Source organism: Lampetra fluviatilis, chromosome 47 (assembly GCF_964198595.1).
Source record: "Lampetra fluviatilis chromosome 47, kcLamFluv1.1, whole genome shotgun sequence".
Taxonomy (NCBI): domain Eukaryota; kingdom Metazoa; phylum Chordata; class Hyperoartia; order Petromyzontiformes; family Petromyzontidae; genus Lampetra; species Lampetra fluviatilis.
The window spans coordinates 2,730,998-2,755,869 of record NC_136321.1 but is presented as its reverse complement, the minus strand read 5'-3'; the positions used below and the strand labels follow the sequence as shown (position 1 = coordinate 2,755,869).

Here is a 24,872-nt window from a genome sequence, read left to right as displayed (position 1 = left end):
TGACGTCACATTTCTCAACCACCCCCCTCGTCACACATCGTCACAAATGTCTGACCCCCCCCCTCCCTAGGTGCGTGACGTCATTTATGGACAGTCCCTTAGAATATTTATTCGTCCTCGAGGAATCCGATGAGCTCGAAAGATATTTTTCACAGATGTTCAGTATGGGCAGGTCAAAGTGTTACAGCGACAAACAAAACAAAAAAACATGATCGGAGTGCCAAGGATAGGAACGGTGATGGAATCCAAGGCCGTAGCCATGGAGTCAACATTGGGGGGGGGGGCAAATCTTTCAGGGGGTCTGGGGGTCCCCCCCCAGAAAAAAAAATTTAATTTGAAAATAATTTCCTGCCTAAAATATTAAAATAAATCACTAACACATGGGATAGACTTTTTATGTATTTATTACAATAATGTCTAACAGTGTATTGTATTACATTGCTCTGTTTTTACTTTCTTAAATATTTTCTTATTTCATTGTATGTAATGGCAGAGATTAGGGATTAATAAAGTACAACCACAATCATATAAACAGAAATCAATTTTATAGCATTATTTTGGGGGGATGGAATCACTTAAAAACTTTTTAGAAATACATTTTTTTTATTTTTTTATCTTACCAAGGAAATTCCACAGCTATTATCTCCTTTTTCAGGAGCGACCTGGCCACAAATGATAGCTGAACGAAGTGGCTCATCGCGTCGAAATGTACAGCAGCAAAATATTCTAAACAATCTGGACGCATGTTTCATCGAGCAGTGGATAGACAAGAACTTTCTGTTGCTGCTGATTTCGCACAAGTTTCCGACCCGTGCTGTTGGGAGAATCAAACATTGTACCGAGTAAATGCACAACCCACTAGGCAGCGCGTTTCGGCCAGGAGATGGCAGCATGCCTGTTTGATTGAATCCATCTGTGTGGAGTTCAGTGTCGCCCCTGTGAGTGTAGAGCGGCGCTGTGTTGGGTCCTTCTCCGTGGCTCTCCGGGCTCCTACCACGACGCCAAAATCCCATCAAGAGAACGAAACTCGCGGCCAAACCTCCCAACGTAACAGCACCCTCCCAACAATGAGTCTTGAGACTTGGCGAGGCTCTCCTGAGCAATTATGCATCTACCAGGGTATGGGTGGTGGCCTGCATCACGCCCGGCCGTCTTTGTCTCTTTAGCAGCGATATCGACAAATAGTCCCAGATAATCGCTTGAGATTGAATGGACCGGTTCAGATCATCGCCACGTCTCTTGGCAGCCGTGAGAGGGTTTCCAACTCGGGTGGCCGGGTTCGTAGCGCAATGTGCTAACCGCTGCGCCACCGCTCGCCCAGCACGATAACAATTGCCCCCCCCCCTCCCTCCCCCAAAAGGATAAAGATCATGAAAAAAAGTCTCGATTTAGTTTTTCATGCTCGACTCAATGATGCCCTAAAAGGGACTGAGCTACCTTGGTAGTGGGCGGGGCTACCCCAAACAGTGGGCGGGGCCAATGAGTCGTAGGATGCGTGTCAAGGAGGAGGAAGACGAGAGAGAGAGCGAGAGAGTGACCGAGAGAGTGACCGAGAGGGTGACCGAGAGGGTGAGCGAGAGGTGGGGGTTTTACATAAAGCTAAGTTAAACAAAAAAATACGAAATGATGAACGAAGCAAAGTGCTGAATACACCGAGCATCTTCTTGTTTCCACTGATCGTAAAAATAATAATAATTAAAAAGACGAGGGAAGGAAGGAAGGATGACGAGGGAGGGAGGGAGGGAAGAGGAGGGGGCGAGGGAGGCAGGTGGAGGAGGAGGGAGTAGCAGTGAGGAGGAGCCACGCAGCTCAGAGCTCTCAACCTCAGCCTCCCTCCCCCACTCTCACCCCGTGCCTGGCCCACGATGGACACCTTCTCGCTTGCCATCGTCGCGATTCTCCTGAGCTCCTCCGCTCCCCCAGGTGAGTGGCTCCACACGGCCCGAGGCGGAGTGGCGTGGCCATGAGTTGACGCGCATCGCGCCACGAACCCCTCAAACGACTCGAGCTCATTGCCAGCCGAGGCCACGATAAACCAATATCGGTGGCGAAGCTTTCGTGACTGCAAATATTCATATTCTTAGGTTTTTTCGGTAAAGTCACGTAGGTAAAAATTTTAAATTAATAAAAGTAAAATAAAATAAAATTTTTTTTTTTTTAAATTTAATTTTACTTGTATTAATTTAATTTTTTTACCTACGTGACTTTACCGAAAAAAACCTAAGAATATCGGTGGCGAGTGAGATCTGGAACCGGTTCGGCGGCTCCAACCCCCCCTCCCTCTACTGCCACCTTTGCCCCAACCAACCTCACCAACCAGCATGGTGAAGTATGGTCGATCAGCGTCGACAAAACGGGCTCGCGGAGTCGACAACTCTGGGCTTCTCCGCCACGAGACGTTGGTGAACTTTGCCATCAATACGGGGGGGGGGGGCGGGGGAGCGAGTGGGTTGGTAATCTCCGTGTCTCTGCCTGCCCCCCCTCTTCTCTGTGCCCCCCCCCCACCACAGTTGTCTCCGATTGCTCTGAGTACCCCGCTGATCAGTTGGTGACGGCGGTGTCTAATAGCACGGCGGTGTCTAATAGCACGGCGCTACTCATCGCGCCCCTGAAGATTCGTCCCGGCTGCTCCGTGACCCAGGTGGGTGGGGGGCGGTGTGGGGGGGGGCGGAACGGGTGAATTGGGGGGCACGAGAGAGAGGCGGCCGAGGAGCGCGACTTCTTCTGCAAACAGAGAGCTTCGTCTATCAGTGGATCGAACACGGTTGACGATCATGACCCCCCTACTCCCCAAAACCTTCGATTAGCCACGGTTGGCTACTTACGGTTCAAAATAAGTTCAACATACGCACGGTACGTAAGGAACAACTCTCGCAGGTGGGAATTGCTTCTGTCGATATGAAATGATGGCCGTTGCCCGAAACGTCGTATCACAGTTCCAATCCGCTGTATTGCGCTCCTCCTACGTTGCCCGAAACGTCGTATCACAGTTCCAATCTGCTGTATTGCGCTCCACCTACGTTGCCCGAAACGTCGTATCACAGTTTCAATCCCCTGTATTGCGCTCCTCCTACGGAGTAAATCCTCAATCGAGCCTCGTGGGTCTTCGTCAAGACGGTCTCGCTACGTTTCCCAAAGTAGGGGGGCGATGATATTACACTTGTCAACAAAAAAAACATTTTTTTCTGGCCTGGACTTTTGCAGCTGTTTTAAACTAATTTCAGGGTGCTGATTCCAAATCTGATCTCAGATTTGCTCTATCACATCTCATTTTTATGCTATCGGCATACCCCATTTTCATTGATTTTACCTGAATGTAACTCTGTCAGTTATGATTGCAAGTTGTTGCGAGTCAGTGACTGCTTTCGTGTTAAAATATAATGCTGCATTTTTAGGATAGTGTATTTATAATATCATTTTATGTAGATATCCACATTTATTTAATATTTTTTCTTCTGCAGTTTTTATTGAAAATGCAATATTTGATATTTCAAAAAACTGATGTGATAGACAAAAAATTATGCCAGATTTGGAATGAGCACCCCAAAATGACCTTAAAACCGTTGGAATACCTTTTGCCAGAAAAAGTGTGTTGACCAGTGTATAATTATTGCTGCTGCCGAGTATGACCCCGATCGAGTTAATTCTGCGAGGTTTAGGTGGGGAGGCCTTGATCCAGCAGGCTGATGAAGACACTATATCCATTGTCTTTTGTTCGGGGAAGTTCTGCTTTATTTGTCAGGGAGTGCGGTTTTCGGGGATGACCGAATGACCTACGTCATGCCGGTAACGGATGACGTCGTCACAATAGCGGTACCGCACTGATCGACATCTTCTTAACGCACGTGGCTTTGTTGCACTCATGGGCCAGATGACTCCACTTCTTTCTATCACCGTGCTGATCCCGCCCTCAGTACACGAACCCTGCTGTGTATCCCGGATGATTCGCTCTCCCAGGTATTTTGCTTGTGTCGTTTATTAGGATATGGCTGTAGGGGAGGGCGTGGGTGGAGTGGGGGATTTGAGGGCTGGGGGAGCGGTGGGGGAGCGGTTAGCGCGCTGCGCTACGGACCCGGCGACCCGAGTTCGATTCCCGCTCAAGGCCAACACCGGTGACGATTATCTGAAGCAGTCTCGCCTAGGTCGACTCAGCCTCAAATCAGTACCTGGTGCAGTAAACATCGCCACTGGGGAGATAAGGGCAGCCGTGCCTGGTGCTGGCCACCCACCCCCTCGTGTGCCGTGCCGGCCTTCATAGGTGCTCGCCAACAGCACTTGCCCCAACAGTCTGTCAAGGCTACGCGGGGGGATATTTGGCTTTGGTGGGGTGGGGGGCCTCGCGAAGACTAAAGTCAGGGACATGCTGCATTCACAATCCCCTTCAGGCCAGTCACTTCTCGAAGACTTTGAGAAGGCGGCCCACTGAGAGGGCGAGGGCTGTCTCCTGCCCCCCCCCCCCCCCGCCAGGTGCGATGGTTCAAGGGCCCAACGATCGTGGCGATGCTCAAGTCTGGGGTCGTGACGCAGGTCAATCCGCGCCTGAGCAGCCAACACATCATCTTATCCAGCAGTGGATTATCCATGCTCATCTCGCCGGTGGACACGACGGACGGGGGCAGCTACCACTGCTTGGTCACGATGAATGACCAAGCGCTGAACAATTTGACGGTGGTGCTCACCGTGGATGCAGGTCAGATGGCAGCGAGATAACATTAGCACCATCGGGGACCACCATCGCTGTCTTTTTCAAATACCTTACACGCGTCTTTACATTTTTCCATGGCCTTTCCCCACCTCATCTCGCCTCTCTCATCTCTTTTCACGTCACCTCTCGTCTTCTTCGTTCCCAATCTGCTCTCCTTGTGCCCAATTCCGTTTTAGATCTTTCTCCCTCCTTGCACGCTCCACTTGAATCAACGCCTGTAAATTTAAGCAGCACTGCCCATAGACTCAGCACTGCCTAAAAAACTCAATATTGCCAATAGACTCAACACTTCCCATAGACTCAGCACTGCCTCTAGACTCAATACTACCCATAGACTCAGCACTGCCCATAGACTCAGCACTGCCCATAAACTCTACACTGCCCATAGACTCAAGACTGCCCGTAGATTCAACACTGCCCGTAGACTCAGCACTGCCCATAGTCTCAGCACTGCCCATAGACTCAACACTGCCCATAGACTCAGCACTGCCCACAGACTCACACTGCCCATAGACTTAGCACTGCCCATAAACTCTACACTGCCCATAGACTCAACACAGCCCATAGACTCAGCACTGCCCATAGACTCAACACTGCCCATAGACTCAGCACTGCCCATAAACTCTATACTTCCCATAGACTCAACACTTCCCCATAGACTCAACACTGCCCATAGACTCAGCACTGCCCACAGACTCTACACTGCCCATAGACTCTACACTGCGCATAGACTCAACACTGCCCATAGACTCAGCACTGCCCATAGACTCAGCACTGCCCATAGACTCAACACTGCCCATAGACTCAGCACTGCCCATAGACTCAGCACTGCCCATAGACTCAACACTGCCCATAGACTCAACACAGGCCCTATATATGAAGCAGTCTACCTCATTAACCTCATTCTGTTCCTCTATTAACGCCTTACCACTTCTTCACCACCGCACATTCCATTCCTCTTCCCTCCCCTCGCCCCTCCATTCCGTTCCGTCCCTCCCCTGCCCTTCCGTGACCCCTCTGTGCCCTCTGTTACGGTCATTCGTTCCGCGCCTCTTGCACTTCGCCTGTCACCTAAATCGCTCGATTTATTTGTAATACTTTTAAACTGCGTAAAGCGCCCCGAGGTTACGGTGCTCCGTATTATATAACATAAGTTCGTCATTATTATCATCATGTACGTATGTTGAACGTCTTTCGCACCATACCTAGCCAACCGTGCTACCTATTACCATCAATACATCTTCAGTGTATCATTGTCATCATCATCATCGTATTATCATCAGTGTATTTCTTCCACCATCATTAAACATTGAATATAACTATGGATTCATCATCACCATCATCATTGCGTTTCATCAGCCGGGCAGCGGGTGGCTATGCACGTGGCTTGCCTGCGATCCAGCACTCTGTGTGGAGGCAACAGCGCGGGTTCGGTGGACCACACACAGATGTTGTTGTGTCACTCCCCTTCCTGTGGACGTCGAGAAGGAGCTGTACTCCTGGTGGATCGCCAGGAGACGGCAGTACAGCAACAATGTGGACTCCACCCATATCGGTTTCCTCTCACATCGAGGCACTCATTCATAGGCTGAACATAAATTAATATACAGTACGTTTGCCCACTGACAAAGAAATGATCAGTCTATAATTTTAACAATGATAAAAATATAAAACAATACACTTTTCACGACATTTCGATTGCAGCACAAGCAATCATCATCAGGTGTGAAAACCACAGCAAGAACATTTGAAAAAAGTGGCGGTTTTTTCTCAACCGCCAGTTGCTGTCCGTGGTGCTGACCTTAAGAAAATACCGCCACTTTTAAAATCCTTTATATTAAGTTCGCTTGCTTGCTTGCGTGCTTGCGTGATTGCTTGCTTGCTTACGACCGTGCAAATCTTTCGGTCGTTTTTTAACCCACTTCCCGTGATTCAATCGAGCTGACATTTTCCACACAGACTCGTTGTGCGTGACAATTAATTTTCGTGAAAATTTTTTTCCTAAATTTTACACTGTTTAGGGAAAAAAAAATATTTAATTACCAATTGCTTAATGCTGGCAGACAATCATCTGACCCATAGGTGGCAGCCATCTCAAGCCAGAGGACGAGAGGACTCTAGCCGCCACGCATATATAGGATTTAGAGTGAAAAACTTTGTTTTTACGGGATAATTTTTAAAAAAATTTCTTGCTGTGGTTTTCACACCTGATGATGATTGCTTGTGTTGCAATCGAAACGTCGTGAGAATTTTATTGTTTAATAATTTTATTATTTTATTATTTCCCTTCTACGTGACTTTACCGAAAGAACCGAGAATATTTCGCCATTTGTTTTCACTTTCTTCTGGCCTTGTGCCAATACGCTCAAGTCGTGTGCAACATCTTCCTGGGCACCAATCTCTCACGTCGTCGTCAAGCCATTCTCTGTTCGGTCTTCCTCTCCTTACTGTTCCATTCATTTTTCCAAACATCAACACACACTTTTTTGTTATTTTCCGGTTGTTGGCGGCGTAGGCCGCGTAGCCGTTGTCTTTGAGCGCTCGCTCACGGCATGCGGGGATATCCGCAGGCGACCGGCGAACCCGCCCTGGTGCCTGGACTCGAACCCAGGCCCTCAGCGATGCTGGCTCAGCGTGTCTGACTTCGTTTCCCCCTCGCCCCTCTCCACTCCCACCCCCCACCCCCCCCCACGACACGACAGCGACCCCGTGCACGGATGCGCTATTCGCGCCGCTGGTAGTGAATGTCAAAGTCGGGGGCTCTGTGACGTTGCCTTGTGACGTCGCCGCGACGTCACAATGCGTCTTCAAGGAGGTAGGTGGCGCGCTCTCCTTCCCGTTCCCTCGATCTCCCCCTTCGTCACTCGCCTGTAGAACAACACAGACGCTCGTGCTATCAGACGACTCAGAGAGAGAGAGGGGGGACGACACAGAGAGAGAGAGGGCGACTCAGAGAGAGAGGACGACTCAGAGAGAGTGGACGACTCAGAGAGAGAGAGAGGATGACTCAGAGAGAGAGGATTACTCAGAGAGGACGACTCAGAGAGAGAGGACGACTCAGAGAGAGAGGACGACTCAGAGAGCATGACTCAGAAAAAGAGAAAGGATGACTCAGAGAGAGAGGACGACTCAGAGAGAGAGAGGACGACTCGAGAGAGATGGCGACTCAGAAAGAGAGAGGGGGAGGGGACGACGACTCAGAGGCACAAGGAGGAGGAGCCACAGACGAGCAGGGAGGCAGCAGCAGCAGCCGTGCGGTGTTTCCGGCCGATGTGCACATCCCCTTCTTGAATGGGAGATTAAAGACACAAGCCACGGTTGGTGCCATCATGGCCATGCAACCCAGACTATGTACCGTACAGTACACCGATAGAGACCCATAGAGATACACAGGGACCGATAGAGACCCACAGAGATACACAGGGATCCATAGAGACCCACATAGATGCACAGAGACACATAGAGATACACAGACTATGGATTGTACAGTGAACCCACTGTGGTCTGGTGGGCCCCTTGGAAGGAAGGAAAGGGACGGTTACAGCGTGTAAACATACATGTGTTGTGAACCCGCCACCACCCGACACAGCCAATTAGTAAGGTTTGTCACTAAACAGAACGTGCCAATCAGTTACGACTTCAGCACACCGCTTGTGTGTTGGAGAGTAAACCCTAGACACATCAACAATTTGAGTACGACGTTTCGCTGGTGATTGCAACCAGCTTCATCAGGCGATAGCCAGAATGTGTCTTCTCGCGATCAAACCTAAAAACAACCTTTATCATGGATAATATTGGTCTCTCTTTCTGCTGAAGCCCTCTCGTGGTGGCGAGCAGCATCATCAGCAGCGTAAACTCGACATTGGCATCGAGATCCTTGGACATCAACCACTCAGCATCACTGCTGTGTAGTCGCTGCTGCTGCACGGGCCCATTCGTGAGCGGAGGCTTTTACGAGTCGGAGGAAAAATCTGAGCACGCGTGCAAGGGAGATGATGATGACGACGATGGTGATGACGACTACAATGATGACGATGATGACGGTGATTATGACGATGTTGATGATGATGGCGGTGATGATGATGATGACGACGATGGTGATGACGACTACAATGATGACGATGATGACGGTGATTATGACGATTATGGTGGTGGTGACGATGATGATGACGATAGTGACGATGATGACGGTGATTATGACGATGTTGATGACGATGGCGGTGATGATGACGACGACGATGGTGATGACGACTACAATGATGACGATGATGACGGTGATTATGACGATCATGGCGGTGGTGATGATGACGATAGTGACGGTGACAATGATGATGTTGATGATGATGACGGTGACGACGACGACGACGTCCCGCACCTCCGATGAACACGGTCGCCTACATGCGGTGTGAAAGAAGTTCAACGCACGTACACACGTACACACGTACACACGTACGATACGCGTAACCCGCAGGTGCGGTGGATGAAGCGGGAGAGTTCGCTGGTCACGAGGAGCAAGGGCTCCTCCTCTTCGGCGGAGGCTGTGACGAGTGGCAGGCTGCGCATGAGCAGCGCAGCGAACGACTCGGTGCAGGCCATCACTCTGAACCCCGCGGAGAAGGGCGACTCGGACTTCTACGTCTGCGTGGTGACCTTCGAGAACAACATCACAGCAAAGCGCCACCTCTACCTGCACGTGGCGGACGGTGAGAGCGGCGTGTGCATAGGTGCGCCTTGTGCCAGGCTAGGTGCACGTTGAGGCCAGGGAGCGTGGCGTGTTCTCCCCGTGGTCACGTGGATTTTCTCTCCGGGTCCTCCAGGGTTTTCCCTCCACATTCAGAATTGACATCACGCGTTTAGAGGCATTTGCCTGCTACAATACATTCTAGATTTGAAACTTTCGTGACTGCAAGGATTCATATTCTTGGGTCACGTGGGTAAAAAATTAAAATTAAAATTAATAAAAGTTAAAATAAAAATAAAATAAAAATCACGACGTTTCGGAGGCAACACAAGCTTCCGTCTTCAGGTGGAACCATCACAGCACGCTTGCTGTATCAAGTAAATGAGAAATTCCAAGAGATCCGACCCCGTATGTATACTGGTTGAGGGGGGCAGAGGGGCTTTACCGAAAGAACCCAAGAATATGCTACAATAAATGTCCGCACGGTGATTTCAGCCTCTTCGTCGAGTTATCATTCGTGGCTTCAGAGAAAAAAGGGCCGTATAGCTCTGTGGGCCTTACATTGTAAAATTAATAAAATTGTTAGTTTCTATTCCTCTTCCTCACACTCTCCCCCCCTCTGTCCCCATCTCCTCCAAACTCCCTCTTTGTCGCACAGACGAATGCTTCTCTGGCTCCAACGACATGGCCATTGTGGAGGTCACGCAGCCCTCGGTGCTGCTGCTGCTGCGTTGTCGACTTCCGCCAGCCGCGTGCCCGTTGTTTAATGTCAGCTGGTACCAGCGGGACAAACTCCTCTTCAACCTTACGGCTTCTACTGAAAAAGTAGTCGTGGGTGGCTTCGAAGCCTGGCCTCTGTCGAGCCGATTCTCGACCATAATGGTTCACAACAAGAAGGTGATCGACGCGGGTTTCTTCTATTGGTGCCAGGTGCACACGCGCGCCGGTCTGGACTCCCGTTCCATGGTCGCTACGCTGTCTCCAGGTGCGATGATCATCGTTTAACATCATCATCGTCATCATCGTCATCATCATCATCATCATCACCATCGTCATCATCGTCGTCATCATCGTCATCATCATCGTCATCATCATCACCATCGTCATCATCATCGTCATCACCATCGTCATCACCATCGTCATCACCATCGTCATCACCGTCGTCATCATCGTCGTCATCATCGTCATCATCATCGTCATCATCATCGTCATCACCATCGTCATCATCATCATCATCATCGTCATCATCATCGTCATCGTCATCATCACCATCGTCATCATAATCGTCATCATCACTATCGTCGTCTTCATCGTCATCACCATCGTCATCATCATCGTCACCATCGTCATCATCATCATTGTCACCATCGTCATCATCGTCATCATCGTCATCACCATCGTCATCATCATCGTCATCATCATCTGCATCGTCATCGTCACCATCATCACCATCATCAGCATCGTGATCATTGTTGTAGCATCATCATCGTACCGTATTACCACCATTACCACCAAAATGCCATTCATTACGATGTGTGCAGTGTGTGTAGGTTGCACCCTCTACAACTCTATCCATTATAGTAATCCTATAGTATTGTATCCTAAATGAATGCTATTGAATTGTACCCTATATATTAACCATGTAATTATAATCCCATGAACAGGCGTATACCGGTTGCATGTTCATCCTCCTCCCTTCTGCTATTTCACTCTCCCCCCCCATCACCCCCACCCCCACCCCCATCCCCTCTCACCCCCCCCCATCACCCCCACCCATCACCCCCACCCATCCCCTCTCATTCACCCCCCCCCATCACCCCCACCCATCCCCTCTCATTCACCCCACCCATCACCCCCCCCATCCCCTCTCATCCACCACCCCCCATCACCCCCACCCCCATCCCCTCCCATCCACCCCCCCCATCACCCCCACCCCCACCCCCATCCCCTCTCATCAACCACCCCCCCATCACCCCCACCCCCATCCCCTCTCATCCACCACCCCCCATCACCCCCACCCATCCCCTCTCATTCACCCCCCCCCCATCACCCCCACCCATCCCCTCTCATTCACCCCCCCCCCATCACCCCCACCCATCCCCTCTCATTCACCCCCCCCCCCCATCACCCCCACCCATCCCCTCTCATCCACCCCCCCCATCACCCCCACCCATCCCCTCTCATTCACCCCCCCCCATCACCCCCACCCATCCCCTCTCATTCACCCCCCCCCATCACCCCCACCCATCCCCTCTCATTCACCCCCCCCCATCACCCCCACCCATCCCCTCTCATTCACCCCCCCCCATCACCCCCACCCATCCCCTCTCATTCACCCCCCCCATCACCCCCACCCATCCCCTCTCATTCACTCCCCCCCATCACCCCCACCCATCCCCTCTCATTCACCCCCCCCCATCACCCCCACCCATCCCCTCTCATTCACCCCCCCCCATCACCCCCACCCATCCCCTCTCATCCACCACCCCCCATCACCCCCACCCATCCCCTCTCATTCACCCCCCCCCATCGCCCCCACCCATCCCCTCTCATTTACCATCCCCCATCGCCCCCACCCATCCCCTCTCATTCACCCCCCCCATCACCCCCACCCATCCCCTCTCATCCACCACCCCCCATCACCCCCACCCATCCCCTCTCATTCACCCCCCCCATCACCCCCACACATCCCCTCTCATCCACCCCCCCCATCACCCCCACCCATCCCCTCTCATCCACCCCCCCCATCACCCCCACCCATCCCCTCTCATTCACCACACACCCCCTGCATCACCCCCCCCCCCCCCCCACTAGGCCCAGCCTTGGACACCTCGTGCCAAGCTGACGTCAAAGTCAATGACAGCAGCGTGTCGAAGGGCGACTCGGCCTCCCTGCAGTGCCGAGCGAGTCTGCCTGAGTCGTGCCTCGTCTCCAGTATCACGTGGTTCTGGGAGACGGAGCTGCTGATGACCATGGACGAGGAAAGCACACGGCGCGGTGCAGGGCCGCGGGCAGGTGGGCGGGTGGGCGGGTGGTGGATGCGTGCGCACACACGAGGCCATCGTCATCGGCATCAGCACGCGATCATCATCATGATCATCAGCGCGAGTTCATCACGATCACCACGAGGTCATGATCATCAACACGAGGTCATCACCACCATCATCGTCTTCACGAGATCGTCAGCACGAGGTCATCATCATCATTCATCCAGCGGTGGATAGATGGTGGGTGCTGCTGCTGTTTCTGATGATGATGATGATGATGACGGTGATGATGATGCCCATGAGTAGAGATGGTCAAAGACAACCTTGACCCTACAGGTGAGAGTTTTGATCATGATCACGTGGTCACCATCGTGACCATCATCGCCACTCGTTGTCTATAAACTAGTTTAATTTGCCAGGTAAGACCCACTGAGCTATGTAGCTATTTTTCAGAAGCGACCAGGCCACGAACGGTGGCTTAACGAAGTGGCTTATAATGTGGCCATTTATAGCAGCCAAATATTCTCAACGCATGTTTCTCAATGTGGAGGGGAAAACCGGAGGAACCCGTCGAAAAAGTCCACGTCTTCATCTGTCATTCTTCACTCTCGACATTTTCCGGAGCGCTGCTACATTGGTTTGGCTTGAAGGAGCTTTCAGTTTCAGTTTTTCAGTTTCATTTATTAGGTATAGAGCCCTGTGAGCCATTCGGCTCTTGAATTGGGTGCAACTGCAACAAACAAAAAACTAAAACATGAAGAAGAAAACATCTTAAAGTGACTATGTGACTTTGTGCAAACAGAAAATCCAAGAAAAAACGGCAAAATATTGCAGAAAAAGCACCGTACACCCCAACGTTGTGTGCAAAAATTCCAGTGGGGTGCAAGTCAAACAACAACAACCACAAGACAACTTAGATTAAGGCCATCAGTCATCTCCGTACTACAACAAACAAACATGGCCAAACCAAAAAACTTTTCTAAATCACCAAAATAAAGCCATGAAAGCAATGTAACAGTGATCAGAGGAACTGTGACCGAAATTTCACAATAAACGACATAAACAACATGTACCACCAAACGCTGCAGCCATCGCTGGCTGCATGAGTCACTCCACAACAGCAGGAGCATCAGTCGGAGTATCAAACATTTTCGATGCACCTTTAACATTAGTGCACTAAATCAATGATTGCCGGTGTCAGGCACCATCACACGAGTATAAGACACGCATGTCCGCTATAATAACAATACCACAGTATTCCACCCGATATCAACCCATTGACATATTTCAATACAAATTGTCGGCGTTAATTCACCCCGAGATGCCCTACTGCTGCTGCTGCTGCGTAGCCTCAGGGCACCCCCGGCATCAGCTATCTGCGTGCGGCGCAAGGTGTATGCAGCGCCGGCCTGCAAGTACGCATGACGTGTGTACGTTGGACTTCTATCGCACCGTGCGTAGCCTACCACGTTCATCGGAGGTGTGGGGGAAGGACAACAAACTGAACACAAAAAGCAGCATTAGTCAAATCTAGATTCAGCATTAGTCTGCTAACAGGGGGCGGCAGGGCGTGGGGGTCAAGATGATGCTTTGTAGATTTTTCACAAACACATTCCTGCGGAGGGAGCTGGTAGGAACGTTGGGTTGCTCGGTCAATGGCCTGCAGGGTCAACGGCGGCGTGGTGTATTCCGCAAATATGCCCGACTGTGAGGGCGGGCACAAGCCGGCGTGAGTAGGTTAAACGTTGAGTTTCATAAGGGCACCACGGGGTGACCAGCCCCTCCCCACCCAGCCCCACCCTTCCACCCCCCACCCAGCCCCACCCACCTCACCCAGCCCCTCCCCACCCAGCCCATCCCCACCCTCCCCATTCTCCCCACCCAGCCCCTCCCTACCCTCCCCTCTCCACCCAGCCCCACCCCTCCCATTTTTGGATGCACGACGGACGGACGGACAGAATAATCCCCTGTGGGCTGGTGTAACCAAGAGGTTCCTGCCAGTATTAAGTAAACTCTTGAGAAGGATTAATTTGATTTGTGGACGAGCGAGATTGGAGAGGAGAGAGGTCGGAGCAGAGAGGAAGGAGAGACGCTACCGGCGACTGGAGGTCTCACGGGAGACTCGGCTGATGCTTCTCTTTGGATATCCGTGCGGATGTTGAGCGTTGGTTGGGGGGGGGGGGTGTGCCGTAGTACATGGGGCGCCGCGGATGGCGAGATATAATCTCCAATTAGAACGGTTGGCTACGTACGGTGCGAAAGAAGTTCAACCCACACACAGTACATCACCCGCTCCTGGTGTGCAGGAGGTCGTGGGTGGGTCGTGACACTCACAACGGAGTTCCCCTCCACGTTGATAATATAATCAACGTCACACGTTTAGAATATTCTGCTGCTGCCGCTATACATCTCCACACGGTGGTGAGCCATTTCATCGGCCTATCATTTGTGGCCAGGTAACGTCTGAAACATAAACTATTTACTCAGTGGCCCTTACCTGGTAAATACAAAAAAAATTGTTATTTAGTTTTAGCGTCTCGTTTGCAATTTTTGCCTGCGTCGGGTTCCGCTGAAGTTCACGCTGTGGACCACGATGGTGTGTGTTTAGCCAGGGCCCAGATGAAGTTCTCAGGCACCAGCTCAGAGCTCCAGTTGAGCGGCGTCACGATGGACGATGGAGGAGTCTACCGGTGCCGCGTCGATCTGCACAACGGCAGCTACAGTGGCGTGGCCTTCCTCGACGTTGTGGAGTGTGAGTAGAGGCCTCACTGACACCTTCGACTCTCTCTCTCTCTCGACACTCACTCACGTTGACACTCACTCACATTGACACTCACATTGACACTCACTCGCATTGACACTCACTCACATTGACACTCACTCACATTGACACTCACATTGACACTCACTCACTCACATTGACACTCACTCACATTGACACTCACTCACATTGACACTCACATTGATACTCACTCACATTGACACTCGCTCACATTGACACTCACTCACATTGACACTCACTCACATTGACACTCACATTGACACTCACTCACATTGACACTCACTCACATTGACACTCACATTGACACTCACTCGCATTGACACTCACTCACATTGACACTCACTCACATTGACACTCACATTGATACTCACTCACATTGACACTCACTCACATTGACACTCACACTGACACTCACATTGACACTAACATTGACACTCACATTGATACTCACATTGACACCCACTCACTCACATTGACACCCACTCGCACTGCAGAGCAGGAGTGGAAGATGGCAGCCTTCACGCGGCCCACTCTGTTAAGTGAGGAATCACGACGAATGGCCATGAACGCAGCTACCGAACATGGACCATCGATCTCCCGCTCTCCAGAGCAACAGCAACACGAGCCCCCCCCCGCCCCCAAACAACGACGCGCCGGATAGCCCCTAGGCCAATGGGCCTGCAACTGATCGTTGAGGAAGATCCTCCCGGGCGACGAGCCAGTCCCGAGTCCCTGCGTGCGAACGCGCCGCGTGCAGGGCCCGTGGGCACTCCCACGGTGACCGCCGACCCCGACTTCGCCGTGGCCGTGGAAGGGTCCGGGGTCGAACTGCGGTGCCACGAGCTGGACGGCTCCCGCCCCGTGGAGTTCTCGTGGCTACGAGCGGCTCCCGGGGACGACGAGGCGCTGCCGGGTGAGGACTCGGAGACTCTGGCGCTCACGTGGAGCGGGCAGAGCGGCTTCTACCGGTGCCGGGCGAGCAACTGGGTGAAAGGAGTTCGCAAAGACGCGACGAGCGACGCGGTCGAAGTGCGGCTGCTGCGCATGCCGGGTGAGTTGGGCCGTGGAGTCACCTCTAAGCCTCACCACGCCTCACCACGCCTCACCAACGCACACAGCCCAAGCGAGCGTGCACACGCACTGGGCTCGTCTGCTTTCTCCCGTCGCGAGACGCAGGTCGCTTGCGGGCTGTCGATTCTCTCTGTGATAACCTTCGCCTGCAGTTGCATGTCACATCGTGCATCATTGTGTATTTGTTTACATGTTGGTACGATAGTCACCATAGACCTACATTGCCCATAGACCTTCATTGCCCATAGACTTACATTGCACGTAGACTTACATTGCACATATAATTCCATTGCACATAGACTAACATTGCCCATAGACTAGCATTGTCCTTAAACTAACACTATCCATATACTGTACTTACATTACCCATACACTTATATTACCCACAGACTTATATTACTCATTTCAATTCGTATATCCTCGTCTGTTTACATGTTAGCACAATAGTAACCTCCTAAGATGAGGGTTGGGTGATAATGATGATGAATGCGATGTGATGATGGTGATGATGATGGTGATGATAGTGGTGATGTCGATGATGATGGTGATGGTGGTGATGATGATAGTGGTGATGGTGGTGATGATGGTGATGCTGATGCTGATGGTAATGATAGGTGATGATGGTGATGATGGTGATAATGGTGGTGTTGTTGGTGATGATAGTGATGCCGATGGCGATGATAGTGCTGATGGTGGTGATGATGGTGATGATGGTGGTGATGATAGTGGTGATGGTGGTGGTGATGGTGGTGGTGATGATGGTGATAATGGTGGTGATGGTGGTGATGGTGATGGTAGTGATGATGGTGGTGATGATGGTGGTGATGGTGGTGATGATGGTAATGATGGTGATGGTGATGATGGTGGTGATGATGGTGATGATGGTGATGATGGTGATGATGGTGGTGGTGATGGTGGTGATGATGATGATGGTGATGGTGGTGATGATGGTGGTGATGGTGGTGATGATGGTGATGATGGTGATGATGGTGATGGTGGTGATGATGGTGATGGTGGTGTTGATGATGATGATGATGGCGATGATGGTGATGATGGTGATGATGGTGATGATGGTGATGATGATGATGGTGGTGATGATGATGGTGATGATGGTGATGATAGTGATGATGGTGGTGATGGTGGTGGTGGTGGTGGTGATGATGATGGTGGTGATGATGGTGGTGGTGATGATGGTGGTGATGGTGATGATGATGATGGTGATGATGGTGGTGATGGTGGTGGTGATGATGATGGTGGTGATGATGGTGATGGTGGTGATGGTGGTGATGATGGTGGTGATGATGGTGATGATGGTGATGATGATAGTGGTGATGGTGGTGATGGTGATGATGGTGATGCTGATGATAATAGTGATGATGATGATGGTGGTGATGATGATGATAGTGGTAATGATGGTGATGGTGATGATGGTGGTGATGGTGGTGATGATGATGTGTCCAGGCCAGTCGGGGAAGCTGGCTGGCGCCGTGCTGCCCGCCTATCTCCTCATCGCCGCCTTCGTCGCGGCTCTGGCCGTGCTCGTGATGAGGATTCGCAGCGACCCCTCCTCCTCCTCTGGTACGGGGGGTTACCCCCGTCGCCCAGGGCTCGCCTCGCCGGATGAGGGGGGCAGGGTGGGGAGGCAACGGCAGCCCCTTTGTTGTTGCACAGAGCGTTCGCGGTTCGAATTCCAGCGTCCGCCCTGGTTAATACTGCGGCCGTTGTATTGACCGTGTTTAATATTTATTTTTTATTTGACAAGGTAAGGCCCCCTGAGCTGTGTAGCTATTTATCAGAAGCGACCTGGCCGGCGGAAATGATAGCACGACGAGGTGGCTTAACACGTGGAAACTCTAAATGTGTGACGTTGATTCTAAATGTGGAGGGAGAAAAACCTGGAAGACCTGGAGAAAAATCTGCGTGACCAACGGGAGAGAGAGAGAGACACATGCAGACTCAAAATATACAGCAGCGGGTGCCAGGGTCAGGATCGAACCTACGACCTCTTGTATACCAGGCGAGGGAGATAACATTTCACCACCGTTGCCAGACGCAGTAATTCGAGTGAACGCTAAACACTCCCTGACGTCACTTGCAAGAGGGCGCCATTGTTGTGCCGCCCTTACGAATCCTAAGTTCGCCAAACTCTAAATGACACCGCAAATTACTAGATTGGGATTTCACACACACACACACACAATAGAATCATAATCTTCATTCATCCTGGAGAAATCCGATGAGCTACGAAGCTTTTTTGCCACAGATGTCCAGTAGGACAGTAGCAGCAATCATGGCTGCCACCTCCCCTCCAGACAGATTCAAGCACAGGGACAGATGTCACGGGGAGTGCCCCTTAGGCTCGACTCTACACAGCAGCGATCATCGCCCCCCCCCACCGCTCTCCCGCCTACTGGGAGACTCATGCACAGGGACAGCTGCCACTGGGGGTGCCCCTGGGCGAGACTACACCGCAGCAATTATTGCCCCCCAGGTGCTGAGTTGCCTTGAGTCCAGAGGGGGCAGGACTTTGCTATTGAGTGCCGCTCACTCTTAGTCCAAAATCATCACCATCATCATCATCACACGACTTGAAGACTAACGAGGGATCTCTGTTCCTCGTTCCACTTTCACCTCGGTGAGGTCACATGGGTGGAAAGGTGATGGATCAGGGGGTCAGGGGCTCAGAGCCGGCACCGCTGAGATGGCCGGGTTCCAATCCGAGTTTCTTCCACCGCTCGCGTGAATGAATCGTGGTCTCCCGCGTGCAGCGAGCCAATGCAGCACCGAGAGCATGTTTCCGAGGGGCACGGCAAATTGGGGCGATTGCCCCGGGCCCCCCGCGCTTGGGGGGGGGGGTGCTCGCGTTTCGAGGTCACGGTGTCAGATACAATGCTTCGGACTTAGTTTGAAGACGTCGGTTGTGATTCGCCCCGGGGCCCTGCAGCGCGTCCCCCCCCCCACCCCCACCCCCCGCTAGGGACGGCCCTGGCATGCGTGGTCACCAAATAAAGGACTGCACCCTCACAAAGAGGGAACAAACCCCCATCGCATTAGATTTTGGTGAAAAAATTACCAGCTCTGAGAATGTAAAGGGCCGGTTTGAACGGGATGCAGCGAGCGCTACTTTCAGTGGCTGTGCTTGTGTGGAAGACAGCGAGCGCCTGCCCCCCCCCCCCCCCCCCCCCCCCGATCTGTGAGTCGGTGTGTCGCTTGATGAAAAAGAGGACGAAGGGATCTTCGGAGGTAGTTCTGTGATGTCCACTTCCGTGGCCACGATTGTGTTGCGAGATTTCCGAATTGATTTTCCGTCCCGTCGCGATGACGTCACGATGCTGGTGCCGTCCGGGTTTAAACCCGAGGCAGAATTAAAGAGCAAATGCAATGATACTGGTAGGAACCACCTGGTTCCACCAGCCCACAGGGGATTATTGTGTCCGTCCGTCCGTCCGTCGTGCATCCAAAAAATGGGAGGGGTGGGGCTGGGTGGAGAGGGGAGGGTGGGGGGGGCTGGGTGGCGAGGGTGCGGCTGGGTGGGGGGTGGGAGGGGTGGGGCTGGGTGGGGAGGGGCTGGTCACCCCGTGGTGCCCTTATAAAACTCACGTTTAACCTACTCACGCCGGCTTGTGCCCGCCCTCACAGTCGGCCATATTTGCGGAATACACCACGCCGCCATTGACCCTGCAGGCCATTGACCGAGCAACCCAACGTTCCTACCAGCTCCCTCCGCAGGAATGTGTTTTAAAGTGACCGTTTCTCTCTTTGCAGTGGTGGGCTTCACGAAGATTGTGCAGAATGCATAGTGAGTCCCGCATCTTTCTCCTTGTGTTTTGTTTTTACAACGGACGAGTTTTCCCAAGATATTTGTACGTTTTTTTTGTTTTACTTGCTGGCTGGCTTCCTGGTGGCTTGGCAAACACACACGCATGACCTTCGCCATGGGAGTGCGCATCATCTCAGCAGCATTGGTCAACGCAAATCACAACCATGGCACGGTTGCGACATTCAGTATCTCATCAGTCAGTAACGGTCAGGCATGACTTGAACCAATGCTGGTGAACTGACATTTTTTTTTAATAGGCAGTACCCTCTTAGGTATGGGCCCTAGTTCGATGCAAAACTATGGATATACAACGCGGAATAATCATCGGCGTTGTGGACAATACACTTTATCAGTATCATTATTGTAAGATTTTACCATGTAGCTGCTCACCCTGAGCTCTCATTACTCTGATAGTGCATTGTCTTTGAGCTGTGTACGCCTTTTGGCGTCCTCTGGTCTAACACCGTTTTGAGACTAGGCTCGAAAGAAAGCTGTCTCTGGTGTGGACCAATCAGTTTCAAAGACAATGCATTCATGTGTTACACATAGACATGACATTAACTTGCTAATCCCCCTAATCTCCCTGCTTAATCTCTCCCATCAACATAGTGCTGATCTCTTATGCGGCGACGGAAGCTCATTTCATGCTAATCTCTCTCTCCCTAATCTCCCCCATTAACACAACTGACGTGCTTGCGTCCGGGGATGGAATTCCTTTCCAGCTCAGACCCCGCCTGCTTGCCCATCGCCACGTAAATCACTTCTTATTGTTGTAACTGATCTATCGCTGGTTCAGCAGTTCCACTGCTCGATTTATTTGTTGTTCCGCCTGAGGACGACCACTTGCGTTGTGATCGAAACGTCGCGAATATCTAATTTTGCTTTATTTATTTTATTTTTTACCTACGTGACTTTACCGAAAGAGCCAATGAGTAGGGTTACAAATCCTTGAACGATCCGGAGTCGGTCCCATCGGTGAGCTCCTCTGGTAGGCAAGCCTGTGCTGGCTGAGCCACGTAGCCTGCATGCCCAGCCCCCCCCCCCCCCCCAATGCCCAAGCAGCTTCTGTTTGGCCATATAGAGGGGGCTAAAAGGGCATGACACGGGCTGGAAAAAAGATAGACTGATGTGGTACAGGAGGAGATCGAGTTGAGTGGACTTTCCGACGACTGGTACCAGCGGTGTCAAGATCAGCCTCTTTGGAGGAAACTCGTGAAAGACGCTGCTACTCGGCAGTTGGAGGCAGTCGCCCTCTAGCAACAACGGAGCGACGCTCACAACAACGAGCGTAGCAGTCGCGTGCAGTCAGGGGAGGCAGGGGAGGCAGAGCCTCACCCGCAACGCAAGCAGCCGTCCTCAGGTGAAGAACAGGTCTGTCGGAAAGACAGACCTGTTCGTCATCTTTCCGACAGACCTGTTCTTCACCTGAGGACGACTGCTTGTGTTGTGGCCGAAACGTCGTGAGAATTGTATTTTATTATGTTTTATTTTAATTATTTTATTATCTCCCTTCTACGTGACTTCACCGAATGAAACAAAGAAGATGCATTATCGATCATTTATCTTATCGGTTAAGATATTTTGCTCAAAAGTGAACACCTGCCTCGGCTACTCTGTTTCTCGAGCTGAGAGTTGTTGGGGGAGTGGTGAGTAAGGGGTGGCAGGTTGGGGGGGAGGGGCAGGGGGTAGTGGGGAGGAGGGGGGCATTGTGGCAGTGAGCAAGGGCCCACGATTCTCAGTCAATGTCACTCGTACGCTTAGGGTGTTTTCGGTAAAGTCACGCAGGTAAAAAATTAAAATAATATCTTGATACAGTAAATTCAGCTGTGACGGTCTCGCCTGATGACGGAGACTTGTGTTTGCCTCCGAAACGTCGTGATTTATTATTTGACTTCTATTTTTTTTTTACCTACGTGACTTTACCGAAAAAAACCTAAGAGTATGAATCCTTGCAGTCACGAAAGCTTCAAATCTAGAATTAATGTCGCTCGTGTCTCCCTACAATAACAACAGCAGCGGTGGCGGTGATGGAGGAGGAAGAGGAGCGAAAGAGGCATCTCAGCCAGACGCCGGCCGCCACCGAGGCAAAGGCGCAGCAGCGAAAGCAGCTCAAGCAGCTAAAGAGGATCCCGACGATTACTACACGAGCCTCATGCCGACCGGCCAGAAGGCTTCCGCGGCCCGAGGCACCACGCCGCTGCCCAACCCGCCCAGTGGTCAGGCCCTCACCACCGTGTAAACCACAGGCGGCCTGGGTCACATTCTATCGGAGCTGACTGGGGTGGCCCCAGAGGTGATGAGGACGCTGAGTGGGAAGCGCTGAGAATCTGGGTTTCAATTCTGGGTTCCAAGCTGCAGGGCCACCAGCGATTACACCAGGATCTCAAAGTGTAGCCCAGTCACCAATGACACACACAGTAATCCATAGACTCAGATGGAATCCCATTGACTCACATAGAGACCCCATAGGCGTACATAGAAACCCACAGACTCGCGTTAACCAAGTCGCGATTAAACCGGGATCTCGAGTTCAGAGATTTGATGGTCTAAGTCTGGTCGGCAATGACTCTCAACTGTTATCAAGGATAAAATCACAGCTGATATCATGACCATAATCGCAGCAGTTATCAGGGCTATAATCTCAGCTGTTGTCCCGGCTATACATTTCGAATCTTCATTCATAAGATCGGTTCTCAATCCGGCCTCCTGTCAATCACTCTGTGACAAACATGTCACTTCCTTGGTCCTTGGAGGAATCGGTAGTTCGTTCCCTGTTGGTCGATGCAAATCAGCAAGCGTGGACTATCCACTGCTGGGCGCCACGGTGGCGAGATGTGAACTCCCTCGCCGAGTATACAGGAAGTTGTGGGCTCGACCCAGACCCTGACGCATACTGTATATTGGGAGTTTGCGTGACCTCCGGTTTTACCCTCCACATTAATAATCAACTTGCACTCAGATTATGTGACTGCCATACATGATAAGCCACTTCGTTGAGCTATAATTTGTGGCCAGCTCGCTTATGAAAAGGAGCTAATCGCGCAGCGGGTCTTACTTGGTAAAATACAATAAAAAAACGGTTTAGTTTTTAGATGAAGGCCTCCTGCATCCCGTTCTCCTGCGATGTAGCAACTTATCGACCCAGCACCATCAGCTGCACGGCAGCTGGTTCTCCTTCTTCGGGGCGAGCGTCCCTCTCGGACGCGTTCCCACCACTCGGCTCCCGCTCCGTCCTCATTCTCTAAGTCGAAGGCGTCAACCCCCGCACCTCCTCGTCGATGGACTTGCCCCTGCCATAGGAATGTGTAATTTCCCCCACTGGTTCAGCGCTGGGAACAGGAAACGAGCACCGATTCCTCAATGCTCATTAGTCCAGTAGAAACTCGCTCCGTCCCCTCCCTGCCTGCTCCCAGGCAGCCAGTCAGCCAGCCAGCGAGTAAAACTTGTTTGTCTAATCTAATACACAGTGCGGCATGGTTGTTCAATAGTGTCTCAAGACGCCCTTTTCAGGAGCGTTCTGCTAAGTCCTGCTGTAAGAAGACACGCTTGCTGTGTGCTTGCAAAGTCACCAATCAGCTCACTCGAATTCATAAACGCTCCGCGTGCACAGAGGTGCCAATTACACGAATCGCGTTGTTCAATCGCCGAGGTTATCGCTCCGAGGTGGTTGGGTTTCCGCCAAGCAATGAATCCTCGACCCTTCGGGCGTGTTCTATCGGTAGACGACGAACCAACGTTGTGACTAACCGTGACGAGAACACACGTGTCCCGGTCTGGCCTCGAGAATCCGGCCGGGTTCATATTGGCCGTGTCTCCGTGTTTGTGTTCCCCGCACCCGCAAGTCCCCCCCGCCCGCCCCCGAGTGGGGCATGATGTCGTCAATCCGACCCTGACACCTGCTGCTGTATATTTGGAGTTTGCGTGTCTCTCATCATCATCACGGTGGCTAGGAGATGTTAACTCTCTCGCCTGATATACAGGAGGTCGTGGGTTCAATCCGACCCTGACGCCTGCTGCTGTTTATTTGGAGTTTGCGTGTCTTTCTCTCTCATCATCATCACGGTGGCTAGGAGATGTTAACTACCTCGCCTGGTATACAGGAGGTCGTGGGTTCGAACCCGACCCTGACACCGACTGTACATTCGGAGTTTGCGTGTCTCTCTCCCCGTGGGTTTTCCCTCCACATTTAGAAACACGCGCTGAGAGTGTTTCGCCGCTATAAATGTCCACGTGACGTTAAGCCACTTCGTTGAGCTATCGTCTGTGGCCAGGTTGCTTCTGAAAACCAGAGAGAGCTACAGTCTAGCTCATTGGGCCTTGCCTGGTCACGTAACAGAGGGTTGAGTGGTGGGAGAGCGGCGTGTGGAGTGCGTGGGTTCCACTTTCGCTGCAAGCTTCTCTCGTGGCGGTCAGACGTGAGAGGGGGGGTAGCGGTTCGCGTGCTGCGCTACGAACCTGGCCACCCCGGGTTCGATACCCGCTCAGGGCCACCAACATCGGTGGCGACTATCTGAACCGGTCCTAGACCTTGCCTAGGTCCACTCAGCCTCAATTGAGTATCTGGTGCGGTTTGTTGTAAACGTTGCCACTCGGGAGACGTGTGTACCGTGCTGGCCTTCATCGGTGTTACTCAATTGCCCCAACAGTATGTTAAGGCTGCATGGGGGATCTTTGTCTTTGTTTGGGGGGGGGGGTGAGATCTCTTCCGTGTTTCAATGCCAAGCAACAGGCGACTCAATCCGCTGCGGTCCCGTGTAACTCTTGTTAACAACCCGATTGTTGAAGGCGATCAATAAAAACAAGCTACAAACACGACCTTTCAGTCT

The 24,872-nt window shown here is 51.8% G+C and overlaps 1 protein-coding gene across 2 annotated transcripts; it reads left to right on the top strand.

Moving 5' to 3' along the window:
• Nucleotides 1-1,863: 1,863 nt before the first annotated feature.
• LOC144947823 (titin-like) lies at nt 1,864-24,260 on the top strand. Of its 2 annotated transcripts, none has more exons than XM_078877175.1 (12): nt 1,864-1,923; nt 2,511-2,641; nt 4,468-4,690; nt 7,408-7,520; nt 9,177-9,408; nt 10,045-10,371; nt 12,201-12,401; nt 14,982-15,125; nt 15,913-16,206; nt 17,688-17,804; nt 19,992-20,025; nt 22,063-24,260. In XM_078877175.1, the coding sequence occupies exons 1-12, from the start codon at nt 1,866-1,868 to the stop codon at nt 22,283-22,285; spliced, it is 2,097 nt and encodes a 698-aa protein (XP_078733301.1). In that variant the 5' UTR covers nt 1,864-1,865; the 3' UTR covers nt 22,286-24,260. The 2 variants fall into 2 exon arrangements, with proteins under 2 accessions (XP_078733301.1, XP_078733300.1); XM_078877174.1 differs by having other exon boundaries at nt 22,060-24,260.
• The last annotated feature ends 612 nt before the right edge of the window (nt 24,261-24,872 follow it).

Bases quoted from the DNA above. Each gene is read 5' to 3' on its own strand.
- LOC144947823 (XM_078877174.1), top strand. From the start codon at position 1,866: ATGGACACCTTCTCGCTTGCCATCGTCGCGATTCTCCTGAGCTCCTCC. The intron at 4,691-7,407 runs GTCAGATGGCAG...ACGACACGACAG, and splicing joins GGTGCTCACCGTGGATGCAG to CGACCCCGTGCACGGATGCG. The intron at 17,805-19,991 runs GTACGGGGGGTT...CTCTCTTTGCAG, and splicing joins CGACCCCTCCTCCTCCTCTG to TGGTGGGCTTCACGAAGATT.